The sequence below is a fragment of the Ochotona princeps genome, chromosome 3 (genome assembly GCF_030435755.1).
Source record: "Ochotona princeps isolate mOchPri1 chromosome 3, mOchPri1.hap1, whole genome shotgun sequence".
Lineage (NCBI taxonomy): Eukaryota > Metazoa > Chordata > Mammalia > Lagomorpha > Ochotonidae > Ochotona > Ochotona princeps.
In genome coordinates, this window is record NC_080834.1 from 3,536,259 (window position 1) to 3,558,530 (window position 22,272).

The following is a 22,272-nucleotide window of genomic DNA, read 5'->3' on the forward strand; positions in this document are numbered from 1 at the left end:
GTCGCCGGGCCCATAGCACCCTTATTTCTAACAGAATACAGCTACCAGATATCCAATAAGGAGGTAAATAATTAGGGCTCACCCTCACCTTTGGGGAACAAGCACCAGACAAGACACATGCCATGTAGCAAATTCATATTCCTACAACCGTAATACAGCTCTGGGCATTTCTTAGAATAACAGATTATGAAATCCTAAACACGGGGAAAGCAGGAAAGCTCCTAACTATCAAGCACTCCAGAGCAAGTCATATTAAGAGCCCCTCATTGGGAAAAAGAAAACAGCCTTTGCCCAGTTACAGGCTGCCAGACTCAGCTACATCTCATCAGACACCTGTCACTGAGAGGCAAGGATGGCATCACAGGAATAACTGGACTGTTTCTGAAAACAAGGTATTTGTTAATCCCGCCACTGAATTAATTGCACTGAACACTCAGATCATGGTCTCCTTCATAACCCTCCAAAACACTGGATCAATTTGTTTGCAGCCATCCTTCAAAGCAGGCAGGCCCCAGACATGCTAACATTGAAGACAGCCCAAAGTCTTGGGACCCTGCACCCCTGTGGGAGACCTGGAAGAGCTCCTGGTTCCTGGCTTCAGATCAGCGCAGCACCGGCTGTTGCAGTCACTTGGGGAGTGAATCATCGGACGGAAGATCTTCCTCTCTGTCTCTCCTCCTCTCTGTATATCTGACTTTGCAATAAAAATAAAATAAATCTTTAAATATGGGAATTTCGTGCAGCACAATTGAGAGAAGATGTGTAGATGCAGGTATTGCGAGCAGTTCGGGATTTGAATATTTATTAAGTTTTGGCCAAGCTGGATAATCTCATTTAATGGAGAGGGGGCAGCTTAGGGGAAATCTCCCCTGCCCTGTGCCAGGAGGCTTACTAGGTATAACAACACTGTGCTGACAATTCTACATTCAGAAAGCTCTCTGCCCAGGAATTTTCTCAAGAAGGGTGGGGAATATAGTAGGCCCGTATCTACAAAAATTCTACTTGGAATGCAGATTGGGCTTCAATTCTTTGCCGAGATACCCACTGATGTGGCTGTTCATATATTTTCTTCATTGAACTTTGCTGGCTGTTTATTGCTTTAAAAGCAGAGGAGAGGAAGAGGTGGAAGAGGAGGAGGAAGAAGAGAGGAAGAGGAAGAAGAGGACCAGGAGGAAGAAGAACACAGTATAGGAACAAAATATAGTAAGAAAAGAAATTGGGAGAGAAGAAAATCTCCAAGTGGGATTACTGAAGACTTTGGAGGTAGATTTAGATCTTTAAACCTCAATATCAATTACATATGTGAAAAATTTCAACTCATTCAGCTTCAAGTAGACTTTTTCAAAAGTAATATTGACAGCTGACCCCAAAAAGTCATTTAAGCCTCAGTGAACGTACCTAATTACATACAGAATTTAACCCTATGAACAGAATTACAATTCTCATTTTGACAAGATCATAATCATAATCAGAAGATGAATATACTGAAGACTATGTAAACATACTAAAAACACCTCCAGTGCTAAAAATTATGTCAAAAGCAATAATTTTTTATAAACCTAAAATAATTTTGTTAATGTAGCTTGAATGAGTCTACATACCTAGTATTTAGATGAGGTTCCAGTATTTCCCGAACATGCTCAGGAAACCTTCTCCATAACTGATGACCCGGGCCATCAGTCTGCATTTCTCTACACTCATAAATAGAGAGCAGCTCCTAAAAATACATACATTCGTAAATCCACAGTGAAGCAGACAAATCTTTCTTTTTTTTTTTTTTTTTTTTTTTAAGATCAATTTATTTGAAAGGCAGAGTTAGAGAGGAGAAAGGCAGAGATCTCCCACCTGCCTGTTCACTCTCTAGATGATACTAACAGCAGAGGCTGGGCAAGTCTAAAGCCAGGAGCCAGGTCTAGCATGTCAGGAGCTGGTGCCCAAGCACCTACATCACCCTCCACTGCTTCTCCTTGGCTACTACCATTGAGCTGGACTGGAAGTGAAGCAGCCAGGACTTGAACCAGCAAGCCATCCAAGATGCTGGAGTTACAGGCTATGGCTTTATCCACTAAGCCACAATGCTAGCCCCCTTTTCATTCCTCAAAGTTTTGCACATTACAGTCATAAGATGGACCTCTGGAGCTGTATACATCCTTAGGATATGTATTCTAATACTTGGAGACACAGGTAATTTACTTAAGGTCACAAAGCTGAATCAGCAATTGAATATGAAATCAGCTTATTTTCCATGCATAACATATATTGAAATATAAGATTAAGAACAATAAGGCAGGTGGAAGTTTTTAATTGATCGGGATGATACTCTACTGGTTCTGCCCTCGGACCAGACAGGGTCTCCCCAAGAAGCAGAGGAATTTGACTGGACTATAAGATGCTGGACTCTATGTTTAGTTTATGCTTGCAAAAAGGGAATCTCAACTGAACTTGAACTGTGGTTATGCAACAAGGTGGAATAATCCACCATGGGGGGAGGGTGTGGGGAGAGGTGGGAACAATCCCAGTATCTATGAAACTGTATCACATAATACAATGTAATCAATGCATAAAAAAAAAAAAAGAACAATAAGGCAGGACCAGTGGTGAAGCCTCCACCTGTGGCACAAGCATCTCATGTGGGTGCCAGTTCATGTCTGAGCTGCTCCAGTTCCCATCCAGCTCCCTGAATGTGGCCTGGGAAAGCAGAGAAGGATGGCCCAAGGCCTTGGGCCCCTGCACCTGTGTAGAAGACCAGGAAGCAGCTCCTGGCCCAGGTTCAGATCAGTCCAGCTCCGGCTGCAGCAATCATGGAGTAAACCAGGGGAGGGAAGGTCTCTCTCTGATTCTACATCTTTCTCTCTCTCTCTCTCAATCTCTCTCTCTCTGTGATTTGGAGTAAAATAATCATTTGAAAAGGCTATAAAGAAAAATAATTAGAATTTCCTATATTTGCATCTTGAGCTTTTCTGAATTACAATGAAAGCAACCAGAAATCCACAGTTTAAAGCCTTGACATTATCTCAGATTCTAGACTGAAATATTGGGTTTAAAATTCTGAAAATACCATGCAAATGTTAAGGACCAATTCACTTACCTTTCAAGACTGCAGATTACATAACTATATTATTATTATTTAACATAAAACACATAGGGTATGCATGCTTGGTTTAGCAGTTAATCGCTGCTTAAGTTGCCTGCATTCCTTATCACAATGTCTGGTTCAACTATGAGCTGCTTCGCTTCCGACACAGCTTCCTGCTGAGGTGCACTCTGGGAGGCGGCCCGAGATGCCTTAAGTGAGCTGGTCGCTGTCCCCCACGAGAGACCTGGGTGGGGTACTGTGTGCCTGATTTTGGCCTTGTCCAGTACTGCGTGTTGTAGTCATATGGGGAATGAATCATTGAAATGAAAACTCTCCCACACATACAACTCTCTTTCAGACAAAAAATTTTGAATTTATAAAACAAATGGGATTTTAAAGATGAAGGGGAAAAACTGTCACTAATGTTAATCTTCCAAATGGGAGAAATATGTTAAGCTATTAATATCTTTCATCATCCTGAAAAAAACTAGTTTAAGCCCCACTCTTAAACATGAAAAAGTGCTATATATGCTACAGAATAAAGAAATGAGAAACGTCTACAAATTCTATTATTTATGCCGTAAGTAAAGCCTGGCCAAAAAAAAAAAAAAAAGGTACTTTATACACCTATAAGGAATATTTCTAAGAAAAGTGAGAAAATATACAAAAAATTTTAAAAAGGAATATCCAAATTTGACTTTCACCTAATTTTTTTCATTTTTCTGATTTTTGGCAGTTTTTCTAACAGAAACTCTATAAATCACCAGTAACACGTTCTCAGGACTGTTAATACTCCTTAGGAAACTACTAGCCCTTCAATTACAGACCATGCTTCTTCTGTCACTGAGGAAACAAAAAATGAGACCTCTGGGACTGGCACTGTGGCACTCCATGCGAAGCCACTGCTTGGGATGCTGGTATCTCACATCAGAATGCCAGATGGGAGCAAAGGAGACTAGGTTGTGGTTCCCACAGGTGAGTACAAGAGGCAGAAAATGGGGGTTATGGTCTGGCCCGGACATGGCTGCAATGTCCCTTGGCATAGGTGTGGACTGGGTCTGGAGTGTGCCAGACTGGAATAGACTCTGGCACTCACTGGTGCTACTGAGAGGCAGAGTGGGTGTACAATGGGCTTGGCTAGGTTTCTGCTCCCACTGGGCCACATGTGAGCTATGTCGGGATGGATTAGGTGTGGCTGGGTTGTTCTTACTCAACGGTAAGAACCGGATTGGGTATGGAACAGTTGGGCCAGGCTACTGTTCCTGCAGGACAGGAGGCGGACTAAGTCAGCCCAAGCCAAGGACCCACCGGTGTGCACAAGATTTGCCACTGAGAGGAGACCCAATAAGGAGCTTGGATAACTCCTTGGTCAGGGTACAGGATCTGCAGATGGGCATAAAATCCAAGGCTGGAAGCAGCTCAGAGCAGATCAGGGTACAGTACCTACTGGCATACGTGTGGCTCAGTTATGGGGGCAGGCCAGACTGTGCCAGTTCATAACACCCAATGGTAGATCTGAGAACCATAATGGGGTGCAGGATAGGCTGGGTCTGGCTGCATCACCAGCTAGTTCATAGAGGGCCGGGACGAGGGGCTGACTGTGTTGAGTCAGGCAGCAGCGACAGCCAGCTCATGGCTGGATGAAGACCAGGCCGGGCAAAGCTATTGCACCTGCCAAAGTGTGGGCCATGCCAGACTGGGCCACAGCACTCACCAGCACACACAACGGAGGGAGGTGTGTGAGCCCAGTGCAGGAGAGAAGTGGGGACTCCCCTGCTGGGCCACTGCTCCTGCTAGTGAGCTGAGAGCTGGGACGGGGGGGGGGGGAAGGGGAGCTGGGCAGGGGTATAATACCTGTTGGCCCACATGTGAACAGGGTTGGGGAAAAGCCAGGCTGGGCTGACCAATTGTATCCACTGGTACAGGCATTAGCAGTGTAAGGGCAGGCAGTTTGGGCTTTGCTGCAGCACCAGCTGGCAAGCGCTAGAATTGGAGGCAAGGTCTGTTGAGCTAGACTGCAGAACCATCTGCAGTGAGCAAGGTCTGGGGCAGGAAGTGGGTTCATTGGGGAGACTGTGGGCACCTCTCTGATGGGCTGCAACTCTCACTGGCGAACATGTGCACCTGGACTGGGGCAGGCCTAGCTGGATAGGCAGTGGCACCCACTAGCACGCGTGTGGGCTAGAGGGTGGAGTCGGCTGGGTTGAATTACAATTCAAAGCTCAATGATGTATACAAAAACTGAATGGGATGTGGGACAGACCAGACCAGTGCATTGCACATGCTGGCAGAAACAGGAACCAGAGCTGGGGGTCAGTCCAGTGCGGGTCACTCTGACTGGGCTACAGTTCTGCCTGGTACACATGAGGGCCGAGCATGTGGCGGGCAGGGTTGAACTGGGCCACAGCACCCAGTTTGCAGAGGAAGAAGGGCAGAACAAATTGATCAAATATCTAAGTAAAACTTGACAGCAAACTTCTCAGTGAATGGTGACTATGACATGGATTATGTCAGCCAATTAACCTTGGAAGGATTTCCTCATCCTTTGAGCAGTGATATCAACAGCATCTCAGAACATGCTCCACAACTGGGACCCATGCATGACACAGGGTATTGGGGAGGCTGGGTGTGGTCCTTCCCATTGTGTCCTCCCCTCCCCCAGATACAGGAAGAAGAAAAAGAAAATATAAAAAATGATCAGGCCCACTTTCCCCTCTGATCCTTGACCCTTCCCACCCTGATCAATTATGTAAACACCACCAAAAAAACTTCTTTAAAAAAATTAACAAGAAAAAGTTTTTGTAATTTCTCTAAGTCTTTCATTCCCATGCAACTATGAAAATATGCTGGGACTGGGATCATGGTGCAGTGGATTAAATAGAGAGCTGGGATGATTCAAATCCTGTTTTTTTCCTGATCTAGTTCCCTGCTAATGTTCCTTGGAAAGCAGCAGAAGATGACCCAAGTACGTGGGCCCCTGCCACCCACAGGGGAAACCTGGATAGAGTTCTAGTTCCTTTGTCCTGACCCAGCTCTGGCTGCTTCCAGCCTCTTGTGGAATGAGCCAGAAGACAGAAAACAGAAGCTATTTCTCTCTGCCACGTTGCCTTTCAAATAAATAAAAGAAATTTTAAAAAAAGAAAAGAAATGAATTACCTTGAAACTGCTTCTCAGGGTGACCAATGTCCTTTATATTATTATACAAGCAATAATCAATTCCATACCTATAATCAGTATTTAATACACACCAATCTTGAAGCATTATTCTGTCTTATAGAAGACTCCATTCTCCTATCTCATTGGCAGCCCGTTTTCAGTGTTCTTACTGTCCAGGCTCAATTGTTGGAAAACTCTAACTCCATAACTGACTCATTTTAAACACTATCTAGCAGTCAGTGGGACCCGGCACCCATGTGGGAGACCCAGAAGAAGCTCCTGGCTGCAGGTCAGCCCAGCTCAGCCATTGTGGCAATTTGGGGAGTAGACGGGCAGATGAAGATCTTACTCCCTGTCTCTCCTCCTCTCTGTAGATCTTCCTTCTTAAAAGAAGCAAAATCAAATTACAAATCACAATGTTCTCACTTAGATAAAAATAAGAGTACTTCAAAATGTCTCTGAAAAACTGCAATTAAAGATAAACTTATTTTGCTATACAAACATTTTGAAATCCTGAGTCAGCGTGATGGCTCAGTGGTTAAGCCCTCGCCTTGCACCCACTAGGAACCCACCCTGGTGCCAAGGCGTGTCCAGGCTGCTCCACTTCCCATTCAGCTCCCTGCTTGCAACCTGGGAAAACAGTAAAGGATGGCCAAAAGCCTTAGGACCCTGACCTGTGTGGGAGACCCAAAAGAAGCTCCTGGCTCCTGGTTTTGGATTGGCTCAGCTCTGGCCATTTTGGCCATTTGGGCAGAGAACCAGCAGATAGGAGGTCTTTCTCTCTGTTTCTCCTTCTCCCTGTAAATCTGACTTTCCAATAAAAAAAAAAAACTTTAAAAGTTTTTGAAACCCATGTATAGGATGTTCATATTATGCATTGTTCTATAAAGTTTTTGCAGATTTCTTATATTTGTGTGTGTATATATATATATACAAAATCATACAAGAACCAAAGGGCATATTTCCATACTCCTGAAAATGCTTACCTTGAATTTATATTATTTTGAATAATGATATTAAATAGAGAATTAGAGTTTCAAGGAAAAGTTTTCAACTTTATCACTACAATTGAGTACAAGGCCAGTAATGACTATTCATTTTCTTACCTGAATGGCATATGCAGCTGAATCCTGAGCCCGGCTGTTATCTGCATACGCAAGGTAAGCTCTCGTTAGCTCGATCAATAAACCATAGGCAAAGTTTGGGTCTTCTACATCAGCCTTAACAAAAACAAGAAATAATTGACAGTTGGTGTATAAAACTCTTTAAAGTGTTCTGAGACTACACAGTGAAACTAAATCTGAGTGAACTTAACTTACAAAAGAATACAGAGGTACAATCTATGCTTGGTGTCAAGGCTAAAAGACAGTCTGTAGCCAACAAGCCAAAAATCTAAGGTGTTCCAGTCTTTTTCTAAAGTAATTTAATTTCTGCATTACTCTGATAATCTGCAGTATTTTTACATTTTAAAAGGCAACTTAAAGGGCTGACATGATGGCTCAACTGGCTAATATCTACCTACAAGTGCCAGTGGATAAAGATCTTTGTTTCTCCTTCACTGCAAATCTGCCTTTCCAATTAAAAAAAATAAATATTCTTTTTAAAAAAACAGTTGTAAAAATAAAAGGAAAAACAAAAGTATAACTACTGCCGCAAAAATAGTTTTGTAGACTTTGTTTTTTTGCAGCTGTCAAACCAATGGTTAAGAATGTTATAATTTTTTTAAGATGTATTTATTTTTATTGCAAAGTCACATATACAGAGGAGAAGAAACAGAGAGAAATATCTTCCATCCGGTGATGCACTCCCCAAGTGACAACAATGGCCAGTTCTATGCCGATCCGAAGCCAGGAGCCAGGAACTTCCTCCAGGTCTCCCATGCGGGTGCAGGGTCCCAAGGTTTTGGGCCATCCTCAATTGCTTTCCCACACCACAAGCAGGGAGCAGGAGCAGAACCGGTGCCCATATGAGATCCTGGAATGTTGAAGGTGAGGACTTAAATCACTAGGCCACTGCACCGGGCCCATGAATGATATAATTTTAGTTATGTGATCACTTCAAAATTTATTGAATATAGGTTTAAAAAAATAAGCAAACTGTACAGGAGATGGTGAGCTGATGTAGTGGGTTAGGCTGCCACCTGCAATGCTGGTATACCATATGAACGCTTGTTCAAGTTACAGCAGCTACTCCACTTTTGATTCAGCTTCCTGCTAACGCATCTTGAAAGGCGGCAGAAAACTGCCCAAGTACTTAGGTGCCTGCCACCCATGCGGGAGATCCAGATTGAATTCTTGTTCCTGACTTCAGCCTGGCACACTTCCAGCAATGTGGTCATTTTTGGAGTAACCAGCAAATAGAAAAATCTCTCTCTCTGCTTTTCAAATAAATCTAAAAAAAAAAAAAACAAAACACAATAATGGGGTGGTGACCCATCACCATTCTCCCGCGCCAGTAATCCAGCTAGGGCAGGGGAGGGAGGTGGCAGGCAGCCTGTGGGGACCTGAGAGCTCACCTTTAGACAGGTGTATTGCCCTGTGTGTTTGGTCCTGGGCGAGGTGAAGAAGGGAAGGGGAGAGCCCTAGGTCGGCATGCTGCCCTGGTGCGCTGGTGGACCAGGCCTAGAGAGAACAGCAGTGGGCCTGGATCTTGGGTGTGTGGAAGGGCAAGGCAACAGGTCAGCATATGTGCCAGGAGCTTGGGACTCTGGTGGGTGAGCAGAGTCCTAGATCAGCACACCACCCACTGGGCATCTGAACGCTGGGCTGGAGAACCCATATACTCGTAGGACAAGGATTGTGGATTGATTAGGAAAAGGAGCAAAGGGATACGAGATAGGGAAAACCATCCTGGGAGCATCTTGTCGGTGTGAATGAATCCTGAGGGACTCCCAATGACAAGGCCACTGTACTTGTGGTACGCAAGAGGACTGAGACCTGGTGGATTGCAGGGGAGAGACCAGAAGACTTTTATGGTTCAGACTGATACACCTGCCCAAATGTAAGACTTAAGTTGGGCTTGTTGGCACAGAAGATTGCTGACCACCAAATGCCAGCCCACACAAAAGCTAGAGTTTTGGGTCTACCTGATAGGGCTAGATCTTAGTACCTGACAGCGAATGTTGGTTCAGGGGATGGGTCACATTAGGATGGGCGATGACACTAACCAGCACACAAGAGAACCAAGTCTGGGGCTAGATTATATGGGGAATATGTGGGCCTAACCCTGTGGAATTACAAGTCACATTGGCTAGCTTAAGAGCTGAGGTGGTGATGGGCTGAGCTAGGAATGACCAAGGAACCCACTGACAGTCATGGGCACTGGGGTTGGGAAGAAGCCTGGTTGGGGAGCAAAGGGAATGTCCCGGCTAGACTGTGGTTCCCACTGGTGAGCATGAGGGATGGAGTGAGGGCTGTGATCTGTTCTAGATGTGCCTGCAGTGTTGCTCGGCATGAGTGTGGACTGGGTCTGGGGTGCGGTGAGATCCCTAGCTGGGCCACTACCTCCACCAGTGAGCGTTAGAGCTGGGATCAGGGTAGACCAGGCTGGGCAGGATTACAATACCTGTTGGCCTGCATGTGAGATGGATCGGGGGTGGACTGTACCTACTGGTACATGCATAAGCCAGAGTGAGTATGGGCTGGGTGGGTTTTGCCGCAGCATCAGCTGGCAGATGCTGGCACAGGACAGGGGGTGGGGAGAAATTCTGTCAAGCTAAACTGCAGAACCACCTGGAGAGTGCAAGATCCAGAAGTGGGAGTGGGCCCAGTAGGGAAACAGTGGGCACCTCCCTCTTGTATCGCCACTCCAACTCGTGAGCGTGAGAACCAGGACTAGGGGCAGGTATGGCTATACAGAGAATGGCACCGACTGACCTGGATAGAGGGACTAGTTGGGTTGAACTAGGCTTCAATGCCCATTGACATATATGAGAGCTGAATGGGATGTGGGACAAACTGGACCAGTCTGCTGTCCATACTGGCAAGCATGGGAACCAGTGCAGGGGGTGGACCTGCTGGGGATTATTGCAGGTCACTCCAACTAGGCTGCAGCTCCCTGACTGTGGTTTGCGTGAAGACCAAGTGTGCGGTGGACAGTACTGGGCTGGGGTACAACACCCATCAGTTTTCAGAGAGGACAGGGTTGGGGACAAAACTGACCCAGCAATTGCAACTAACGGTGTATGCAGAGGCTGATTTGGGCGACGGACTGTACCAGACCCTGTATTGGCATGCACACACAAGAATCAGGTCTGGGATCAACTCAGATGAGGTTTCTTTGGGGATCCCCCCAACTAAACAGCTGGACTCAGAACTCCAACCATGGAGAGAATTGCAGGTTCCATGGTCTGACCGTGAAGTGCAAGTGTCAGAGCTGGGCCTCCTCATTGGCTTAGATGGAGCAGTGGAAAATATATCCAGGTGAACATGGAGGATAGAGCAGCATACTGGAGCAGCAGAAGACACCTGGTACCATAACAGAGGATGGAGGACAGAACAAATTGATCAACCACCCCAGCCAAGCGTTGGCAGCGAACACATGGACAAACGGAGACTCTAAGGTGGACTGTCAGCTAGTGGATTCCTTAGAGATTACATCGTGATTGGAGTGGCAAGTTCAACAGCAATTCAGAACTGCTGAACTATCAAAACCACTTGAGTGGGAGCCTTGGAGCATGCCCCACACTGGGGACCCTGGAATGGTTGGGAGGCTGAGTGTGACTTCTCCCCTTATATAATCCCCCTTCCCCCAGACATAGGAAGGAAAGAAGAGAATATGAAACAATGGTCTCACCCTCTTTCCTCTCTCTGGCCCTTGACTCTTCTCACCCTAATCAACTATGCAAAAATCATCACAATTAGAAAATAAATAAATAAAATTTAAAATCCAAAAAATAAAAAAGTAAAAATAATGGAAAAAGATCATATAATATAGAATTCAGTATATTATATTCTGTTCAGATCAAAGCCTACCTGATAATATTTAATACCCTCTTCTTAAAGATGCTACATTAAAAGCTCTGTTTAGGGGCTGTTATCATGGTATAGTTGATAAAGATACTGCCTGCTATGCTGGAGACCCTTATGGGTGCCAGTTCATGTCTCAGCTTCCATATCTCTAATCCAGCTCTCTGGAAGCTAATGGCATGAGAAAAGCCACGGAATATGGCACAGATGTTTGGGTTCCTGTCACCCATTTGAGAGACCTGGAGGAAGCTCCAAGCTCCTGGCTGTGGTCTGGTCCAGCCCTGGCTGCTGTAGCTAGCTGGGGAGTAAACCAGTGAATAGAAGATCTCTCTCTTTGGCCCTCCTTCTCTCTCTGTAACTACAACGTTCAACTAAACAAATAAGTCTTAAAAAAAAAAAAAAAAAAGAAAAAGAAAAAGCTCTGTTTAATTGTTTTACATGAGTTTACCAACCCATTAAAATACAAAAACTTTTCTATACATATGTTGTCAGAATATTTTGGGAAAAAAGTTTTCCGTGGAAATAGCAGCAAGAGTGTTTAGACAGAAACAGTTAAGCAGTAATTTAGTGCGTTAAGTATTGACATAGTTAGGAAAACATTTTTTTTCTTACAAAAACAACACAGAAGATTGAACTCGAATTTTGTAGCTTGAGGCTAAAAGTCTCTGCTAAAATAATGTGAGATAAACTCAGACATTACCTAAATTGCATAATTTAGATCAACTTTTCATTCAGGATAAAAAGGAGAAAAGAGGAAAAAAGAGAGAGAAAGAAATCTTGCCATCCCAAATTACAATATCTTACCACAAATGTAAAGTCTTTTCCTTGAGTCTCAGTTGCTGAGAAGTCTAAGCGACCGGGATCTATTGCTCCGAGTTCCCCTAAGCATTCACCGCAGAGCAGCCGGGCCTGAGAGTTGGCATCCTGACAACCTTTCAAGAGCACGGTAACCAACTGCGAGATGACAGGTTCTACTGTCTCACTATCTGTTGCATATTTTATCAGTTTCTCCTAAAATGGAAGGAGAAAAAAGTCTGTACATCACTTGTAAAAACTAACATATTCTCCTAAACCATAAAGGTTAAAAATATTGAGGGTTATCTAATGTTAAGTATTGACAAAAATTGAAATTTCTCTATTTCTAATTCCTCCAACTGGTTTTTGGTGAGTTCAAATAGTAACAGTTCATAATATGTTCTGTAAGATTACGATTATTGAATGTGTTTAAAAGTCTCAATCATGAAGCCATTTAATAGTAACCGCATAAGGTTTAGTTACTATATCCCATTATATCAGTATACAAAATCAGGTAACATATAGTTTTATCCTAATCAATTCAGTCTAACAGGAAAACAAATATGTAGACATATAATTAAAATATGATATTTACAAGGTAAGGGAGCACTGAAAATGATGAAAAAGTTCTCGCTTAAGGGAATGTATTGTGATGGTGAAACAGAGACTACCATATCCAGATGTGAAGATAAAATGCTTCCAAATCAAAGACGGACTCCCAAGAAACTGTTGGACATATCTAGACAAGGGGATGCTGGATTATCCAGAGTTGTCTGTACCAGCAACGTTGGGACACACTTAAATAACAGACTGGTGCAAGCATGACTCCTAATGAAGGACTATACTATTGTAATAATTTGGGGAAAATCACTCGGGGGTGGGAATTTAGTGGGGAGAGGGGTGGATCCCAAACTGTATGGATTCATACCATAAAATTCAAAAGAAAAAAAAATGATGAAAAAGAATAAAGAAAATTTTCAAGCAAGAAGACAGATACTTCAGTAGGTAAGTGAAAGGAACAAGAATTAGTTAAAACAAGATTGAAAGTGTATAAAAACTAGTAGAGAAAGAGCCTAGTAGAGTAGAGCCTCATTAAATGAACAGCTAATTCAGTTAAAATTGCTGACAATTTACTTGACAAGTATCTATAGGAAATTACGTTAACACTCACACAGTGTGTCACATACACATTTTTATCTAGGAAGATGCAACAACCCCATCAAATCATAACACTCTTAAAGCAACAAAAATTTATCCCTCTCTGGAATACACCTCCAACAGCATTTCATGAGAAGTGTCAATCAGACAATCTACTAAGCAATAAAAATTATTTCCTTAATTGAATCTTTAAAATCTCAAACAGAAATGCTAATCCATCATCTTTTGTTTAAATCTCCAACTTTTCTTCTCTATAGCTCTTTAAATAGATTATCTTGGCATGCCTGTTTCTGCTTTGTTTTTCAGCATACCTGGTTTTTATATAAGGTTTCCTTTAAGCTTGTAAGAGCGTGAATACGAACATCTACATTTTCGTGTTGGACTGCTTTCATCGATAACTGAAGAGTTGTTTGAAGATCAGTACTCGCAGAGGTCTCCTATAAAAATAGCACAGAAAGACACATTTGATTAACTATGCTAACAGTCATTTCCAAAGTTATAAAAAAAAAAAAGTTCTGGAATTTTTCCTTAAACAACATTAAAACTATAGACCAATTAAATCAGTTTAAAAAAGAAGAAAACTTCCATCCCTTCTTTTGTATAGTAAATGGAAGTTTTAGTAATTCTTGGGGTAAGAATTTGACTCTAAAATCTTCAGATAGATTTCCTTAAGAAAAACAAATTTATTATAACAACATGAGAACTTATCTACAATACAAGCTTTCCCTAACTCACAAAAGGTTACACAATGGCCCTTGACCAGCTTTATGGACTATGTAGATAATCCCATCATTTCACCTCCCAATTTATGCCTGTGGTCAGGTACCACACTTTCTGTGCCAAAAAAGTTACGGAACCACAATTCCATAAATTCAGAGTTCACTAAACTTCAATATGCTGGAATCATAGGCTATTCCCCTTTAAGGGTCAGAAATCATACATTTGGCATTTCTATATCACAGTTTGTGGCATAATCAAACCAGCATATTCCAGCAACTGGTGCAGTAGCCTGATGGCTAAAGTCCTCGACTTGCACAGGCTGGGATTCCTTATTCGTGCCAGTTCATGTCCCAGCTGTTCTACTTTATGTCCAGCTCCCTGCTTGTGACCTGGGAGGGCAGTGCAGGAAGGCCCAGGGCCTCCGGAACCTGTACCCATGTGGGAGACCTGGAAAATGTTCCTAGCTCCTGGCTTTGGATTGGCTCAGTTCTGGCCGCTGCAGCCACTTGGGAATGAATCAGCAGACAGCGAACTTTTCTCTCTGTTTTTCCTCTCTGCAATATGCCTTTCCAATGAAAATTATTTAAATCTAAAAAAAACCAACCAACCAAACAAAAAAAACCTAGAATATTCTACAGCTTTTCTTCCTTCTCTCAGCACACTGAACTGTGGTGGCTGCAGCTTTTTGGGATTGTAAATAAAGCACGAGAAATGTATCCTTTATTCTCTGTTCTATCTAATACTACGGTAGCTTTGATCTAAATATTTTAAAATTTCCCTCCAAAATCACCAGGAATTAGCTACTACAGTCTGACTAAACTCTTCATCGCTACATTTGATTGTAAAGGATCATTACTCAATGTATTTGAAGTCGGTATTAGCTTTGTGCCAATGATTCCTAAACCATAAATTTGAAAAAAAAATATACCTTTCTGTATTCCTGGAGAACTGCTTTTATCTTTTTTAGCTCTGGATGATCGGGTAAAAAATATATTTCATGAAGAAAATCCTGCACAGCATCCCTAAGAGTTAGAATAAAAAGAATTATTGGCCAAGAACATGAATACTAAAAAGCAATAAAGCAGAGGTTAAAAGTAAGACCAGCTTAATTCACACTAAAAAGTGCTAGTTAATGACTGACATGCAACATGTTCGTCTGCTCAGCAAAATGAGCACTGACAAATTAGGACAGCAATCTACGACAGTCAATGAAGCACGCTTCGCAGTATACATGTCCACATACTTCATGCCTTCCTCTTCCACCGGGCCTGGGTCATGGTTTGCTTAGCTAAATAAGACTGTGACAGAAGATAAGCCATTCTAGTTCGGAGCTTGAGTGCTAAAAAGGGCCTGCAGTACCTGTTTTCGTTCTGGAGAGTCCTGGGTTACCCTTTGAGATGTTTAACAGCACACATAGGCCATCTAGAGATGCAGGGTCTCTGACACTACTTGGAAAGAGGGGCACGCCTAGCTTGGTCTACGTAAAGTCGAACGTGGCCATACCAATGATCACAGCCAAAATGAGGAAAAGAAATACTCAGCTAAGCCCAGGTCACATGACAAAGTAATAAGTAAACAAAGCCAACTCCAAACCAAATTCTCATAAAGAATTTCAGGAAAAAAATACAAATAGTCTTTACCAAAGCTATAATGTTGAATTTCCTTCCAATAAAATCAATACTCTAATTTTCTGTTTCCAAATATAATTCTTACAGAATGACAAAGGCAGAGAAATAATTCCTCTATAATAGAAAACAGACATGACTCTTCACACAGCAATGAAAAAGGTACTGAAAAACTGATCTAAATTATGAGTGTATTGTTTTATCATGTTCAAAATATTAATGCATCAGAAATGAAAGTATTTTAATTGAATAAAAATACATTACATTCTTTGTTCTGGGCTTTTCTACCTGATAGAACAGTTATTGGGACTGATTAGAAGAAACTGCAATTGTGTATAAGTGAGAAATTAATCCTGACTTCAGAAGCAAAGGAATTATGACATACAGCAGTAAGTGAAAAAAATACATATATACATACATATATTAGTTTAGGAAGACATTTTAAGCTAAAAAGCAGCCAGAGGCAAGAATACAAATGGGCTGGGGTACTGCATGCTCTGTGAGAAGCAGTCCACCTAGGCTTCAGCTTAATGCCTGTTTGGAGAACGAAAGGAAAAGATTTTAATCAGAAGACAGGGCCTGATTTTGGAAAGCCCTGAAAGTCAGGTGAAGCAATCTGAAATGTATCAGTGAGGAAACATAGCCAGAAAGTATGCTCATATGCTAGGGCAGCATAGAAAAAGAAATGTTTGTAAAAGATCATCTGGCAATATGAAAAAAAAAACCAATAAAAGCTTCAAGTAAGAGAGGCTGCTTCAATGACGGATGAATGAATGAGGGTTTCAGGGAAGCTGAGCTGCAGCAGGCAGCTGAACACTCCTCTTAGCCTTTCTTGTGTTCCTCAACTATTTCCGTCTAATCGTGAGAAGTAAATTTAGCCTCACTGCTTTTGGAAATAGTGAAATGTACTTTCTAATTATCAGTTTATTTATAAAAATTACAGCAGGAGCAATTTCTCAGTTCAACACGTAGATACACGCCAGTCACTTTTGTTTGACTAAAAACATGAGCAGTTCCACATGACACCAGTGACCTTAATACATCAAGACATAAAAATGCAGTTTTAAAAATGTGCTACTTTTATTGTTAATTTCATTTACAATACCTGTTCTCAATGATAAGGTAGTGAAAGATGGCTGCAGTCTCTTTAGGCTGGATGTGTATGAGGGGTAACAAAGCCACTATGACATGACTTAGGAGTGGGCCTAGGTAAGCATGATCCAGGCAATGAACAAAGCAATCCCAAGCTCTGCACAAAAAACAAACAAAACTAAAAATCAGGCTCCGTCATCTTTATTATTTGTAAACTCTGCAGGTTATTTGTTGAACAAACACTACATGCAAACACATAGAGCTATGAAAACATCCTAAGGCTTAGTAGTATACACTCTGAATAAAACAATCTCCAAATTAATATCAAGTCAAATGCAAATGGGGCAGGCAATGGACAGAACAGTTAAGCTGTGCCCTGGGACACTTACGTCCCTTGCTGGCGTGCCTAAGCTTCATTCCTGCTAGCACACCTGGGAGGCAGCCAGGTGATGGCTTAAAGTACCTGGGCTCCTGCCACTCACCAAGAGACCTGGATTGAGTCCCCCAGAGCTTTAGCCTGACCACTTCCTAGTTATGCTAACATTTGGGGATTCAGCCACTGGAGGAGTTCTCTCTCTCTCTCTGTCTCTTAAAAGAAATGGAAAACCAAACAAAAAGGTAAAAAAACAGTGCCCTGGGACAGGATTAACTCTAAAAAATGTATGTTGTATGTGTGCATTTGTTTACACAAATGATCCTGATTCACCAGGGTTCAACAGACAGTTCTTTGACTGGAGACTGTGCTTCAGATTTTGAATTTTGGCCTTTTCCCAGGCTAATAACATGCAGTACGACATGCCACTGTGACGTTGGGCAGTTATACCCATCCACAGTTTCACTTAAACATGAAACATGAGCAAGCAGACGCTATACATTGCATTACTATTCTCAACAAATTACATGAGATGTTCAGTGCTTGATTATAAACCAGGCTGTGTGAGACGGCTCCCAGCGGAGGCAGCAGGAGCGGAGCCAACCTAGCACACAGGCTCTCGGGCACGGAAGCAGGCAGCCTAAGAGGCATCCCCTCTGTGGCACCAAACACTGGCCCTGTGACTAGATATCTTTAATGTGGAACCTCCAAGAACTTTAAACTGCTATCAGTACTCTTACTACTCACACAAACATTGGAGTTGTGTCATTTGAAATCATCTGTAAGTCTAAACAAAGACAAATTAGGTAAATAGTACTAAGTAAAAACAAACTAGAGAGTCCCAAAGAAAACTATTACTAAAAAAAATAAAGACTATGAATCTTTAATTCTACTGGAAATATTCATATAAATCTAGAGTTGTTTTTCCTTTATAAAATAATTTAATTGTTCTAACAGTTCAATCTCCTAAAGACTCAGAAGTACAATAGCCTCAATGAGTATTCAGACAGGCAACTAACCAACCCATGCTCAAAAAACCACAGCTGAACTCCTTGAAGAAATCACTGTTCCTGCGAAAGGGATATGTAAAGGGAGCTTATTACATTGTCAAACCAGAAAACAGAGAATCTATCAAAGATGAATGGGGTCATGCCAAAACTCACAGCTATCAAATCGCAGTGACTCCTACTGGCTGAAAATGGTACAATTCCAGCAGTAACAAAAAGGGACAGTTGCTTTAGCAGATTAAGATTCATCAGATTCACAAAAATACATGTGATCACAATGATATAAACAAAGAAGAAAAATTTATTTGGAGGTTGCTCTGGCATTGAAAATTGCTAAGCAGTGGGAAATATTCAAGTGTTTATCTTGCCTGTTTTATATGAACTGTTTTTTACTATACAAGCTATGTTTCAGGGTAACCAAATTCTTTATGAGTTTTATTTAATTAGAATTCCAGGGCTGTGGCAGAGAGGGTGGGTCCAGTCATTTGCTACAATGCCAACATCCCCTTTAGGTACCAGTTTGAGTCCCTGCTGCCTTGCTCCCAACCCAGCTCTCTGCTAACAAGCCTGGCAGAACGGCAGAAGACAGCCCAAGCACTGGGCTCCTACATCCACACCAAAGACTGGCACTGACTTACAGGTTCCTGCCTCAGCCTGGGCAGTGTGCCCACAGGGGAGGGAAACGGTAGTAAAAGGATCTTTGTCTCCCTAATTCTCCCTTCCAAATAAGCAAGAAACATCGTTTTCAAAAGGATCTGATCACAGTTTTAAACATTTCACCTACTAAATACAGGAGAAAAAATAAATCAGAAAAACTACTATTTTAAAATTTACAGGGCCTAGAGCGATAGCGTAGTGGCTAAAGTTCTTGCCTTGCACGCACTGGGATCCCATGTGGGTGCCGGTTCCAATCCCGGCAGCTCTATTTCCCATCCAGCTCCCTGCCTGTGGCCTGGGAAAGCAGCCGAGGACGGCCCAAAGCATTGGGATCCTGCACCCGCGTGGGAGAACTGAAAGAAGCTCCTGGCTCCTGGCTCCTGGCTTTGAATTGACTCAGCTATGGCCGTTGCGGCCACTTGGCGAGTGAATCATTGGATGGAAGATCTTCCTCTCTGTCTCTCCTTCTCTCTGTATATCTGCTTTCCCAACAGAAAAATAAAATAGATCTTTAAAAAAAACAAAGAGAAACATAAGCAAAAACAATTTGAACGTGAACTTTGTCTAGAGCCTAATTTAAATAAGCCAACATTTTAAGAAAATCATCCTTAAGGCAACTGAAGGAAATGCAAATATTAACTGAATTCTAGATAATACTAGAAATTGATATCAATTTTTAAGTATAATAATGTCTGGTTGCTATTTCTAACATTCTTTTCCATTAGTCATTATTTGTATTAAAAACACAATGAAGTGGTCCAAGTGTTCGCTTCGGCAGCACATATACTAAAATACAATGATGTAGTCCTGGAATATTCTCTAAGCTACCCCGACACAGAAAAGTTGGGTGGATAAATTAAATAAAATCAGCAATGTTGTTATAGTAACTCTTCTACCGGGGACAGCATTGTGGTGAAGTACTTTGGATTCTGCTTCTAATCCAGCTTCCTGTAACCCCTGGTAAGGCAGCAGATGAAGTGGACCATGGCACCTATGTGACAGACCAGGAATAACATTTCTGCCTCTTGATATCAGCCTGGCCCTAGGCTCAGCTGGTGTGGCTACTGAACCCTCACTCCCTCTCTCCTTATTCTTTCTTTCTATGTCAATTTACTTTCAAATAATTAACCCAAAACCTTTATTTTCCAGAATGTTAAAATGTTTCTAGAGTAAAACATTTTTTTAAAAAAAGCAAATACAGGGCATGGTGTAGTAGCCTAGCAGCTAAAGTCTTCGCCTTACAAACACTGAGATCCCGTATGAGTGCTGGTTCTAATCCCTGCGGCCCCACTTCCCTTTCAGCTCCCTGCTCGTGGCCTAAGAAAGCAATTGAGGATGGCCTAAAGCATTGGGACCCTGCAGCCGCATGGAAGACCCAGACAAGGCTCTGGGTTCCTGGCTTTGGATCAGCACAGCACCTGCCACTGTGGCCACTTGGGGAGTGAATCATCGGAAGGAAGATTTTCCTCTCTGTCTCTCCTCCTCTCTACATATCTGACTTTCCGATAAAAATAAAATAGAATCTTTAAAGAAAGAGAAAATAAAAAGTAAATATATTCCGTTTTTAATACAAATACCCTATGTTTGCCAATTATTTACAATTTGAACTCTGCTTTCCTCAAAGACATAAGAATTCAAGCTAGTGCTAATTGGGAAAGGTTAAAAAAAATAATAATGTAATTAAGGCAGTTATTTACCTGCAACACAATTCAGGAAAATCATCCTTGAATCGAAGGCCAGTTCTTAGAGTGGTCATCATCTTCACCCTCACGGAACTGACATGCTTGGGTCCCATCAGCTTCATCAAAGACATCAAGCTGTTCAAGGCCTACAAAGCAGTGCTTTAAAATGAAGTCTATGATAATAAGGAAAGCTTAGAACCAGACAGGAAACACTCAGCTTGGACTCACATATACCTTACTAGGTAGGACACAAACATTAGTTACTCCTCACTAAGGTATTGAAGATTTCTCTGCACATCCCTCCTAAAGCTGTCCTACGCCTCCACTGTTGCATATGCCTTGTTAGAGTTATAAGCCAGTTTGGAATAGCCTAAAATTCGCCAAGTTCAGTAGAAATTATGCATCTATACTATAAACTGCTAAATATAAAAATGAAAATAGACAAGAGACAGCTGAATAGTACCCTATAGCCATTTTAAGGTGTATAGCAGCCAGTTCTGTGTAAACTAAAATTAAAATCTCAATGAAGTAGTCACAGGATATGGTTGAGAACTTGCATTTTCTAACATATTGGTCACTCAATACCATGTCAATTAACTCCATAATGCTGTAAATTTTTATTGATGTTATGCTGTGGCTTTTCATTGGACGGGATGATATTCTGCCAGCTCTGCTTTCAGACCAGAGATGGTCTCCCCAGAAAACCGTTGAATTTATCTGGACAATAAGGTGCTGGATTATATGCTTGGTACACACTTGCAATGAAGGATTCATGACTGGATTTGAACTAATACTGCAGCTATGTGGAGGAATCTACCATAGGGGGAGGGCATGGGGTTGGGGGAAGCCCAGAGCCTATGAAACTGTCATAAAATGAAATGAAATTTAAAAAAAAAAATGAAGTCTATGAAGAAGCTGCCAAAGGCAGTAAGTCTTAAGGGCAAGAGTTTCATATTCAAATCTCAGGGTGTCATCTACTTGCAGACAACAAAAGGTGTAATCAATGCTGGCCAGTTCATTTTGCCCCTTCTTAAAAGAAAATTGTGAAATCAAAAACAAGTTGAGTGTTTTTTCCCTCCTTGAAGTTGGCCTCTTACTTTGGTACAGTGGCCCTCAAAACAGTAAACTTTCTAATTTATTATGCTTGTCAGGAATATTGTTTAATTTTCTTCAAGTTTATTCTAAACTAAGCAAAGCAACATAAATATAAACTAAGCAAAATAGCACCTAGATTTTTGAGCCTTCTAAAAAAATTGTGAAGTGAATGAAATGCCTAACAGTAATCATTAGGTACAAAAATATTTGTTCCATGATACTAAATCCAAGACATTCTGATTTTAGCAAAGAAAAACATAGGAAACAGAGACACACAGTTGATCTATCAAGAATTCTGGCCAACTTTTACCTAGGTGTCCAAACATGTAAGCTCTTTCTGTTTATAACACAAATTCTAGTTTTCTTAGATTCTCTCACTTGGGATAACAGTGAAATAGAAGCTGTATAATTGCAATGAAACATTGTAGGGGATTCAATTTATTAGCTGACACCAAAAGGAGAGGTATTGGTTGCTGACATTTACAGACACTAATATTCCACTAATGTTTTTTGGCTTAAGGTTATTAAGCAAAAGTGTTGGGGCTGGCATTACTGGAAAGCTGACACCCCAGACACCGGTATCTTGTACAAGCATCAGTTTCTGTCCCTGTGGCTCCACTTAATGTCCTGGGAAAAGCAGCAGAAGAAGACCCAGAGTACTTGGACCCCTGCCACCAAGTGGAAAATCAAGAAGAAGCTCCTGGCTCCTGGCTTCAGCTGGCCCAGCCTTGGCCACTGAGGTCATCTGGGGAGTAAACCAGCAGATGGTGATCTTTCTCTCTCTGTCCTCCCTGTCTGTAAACTCTTTCAAATAAATAAATAAATAAATAAACCTTAAAAAAAAGTGGGGCAAGTACAGATGAAATAAA

The 22,272-nt window shown here is 41.8% G+C and overlaps 1 protein-coding gene across 1 annotated transcript in view; it reads right to left on the reverse strand.

Annotated features, from left to right (window-relative positions):
• Positions 1-22,272, reverse strand: part of ATR (ATR serine/threonine kinase) — a 117,112-nt gene that overhangs the window by 61,269 nt on the left and 33,571 nt on the right. The window contains exons 18-24 of the mRNA XM_058661393.1: positions 20,324-20,454; positions 16,603-16,746; positions 14,801-14,894; positions 13,464-13,589; positions 12,004-12,210; positions 7,339-7,452; positions 1,602-1,717 (exon numbers count right to left, since the gene is read on the reverse strand). Coding sequence (XP_058517376.1) covers positions 1,602-1,717; positions 7,339-7,452; positions 12,004-12,210; positions 13,464-13,589; positions 14,801-14,894; positions 16,603-16,746; positions 20,324-20,454 — 932 coding nt within the window. The remainder of the gene's footprint in view (positions 1-1,601; positions 1,718-7,338; positions 7,453-12,003; positions 12,211-13,463; positions 13,590-14,800; positions 14,895-16,602; positions 16,747-20,323; positions 20,455-22,272) is intronic.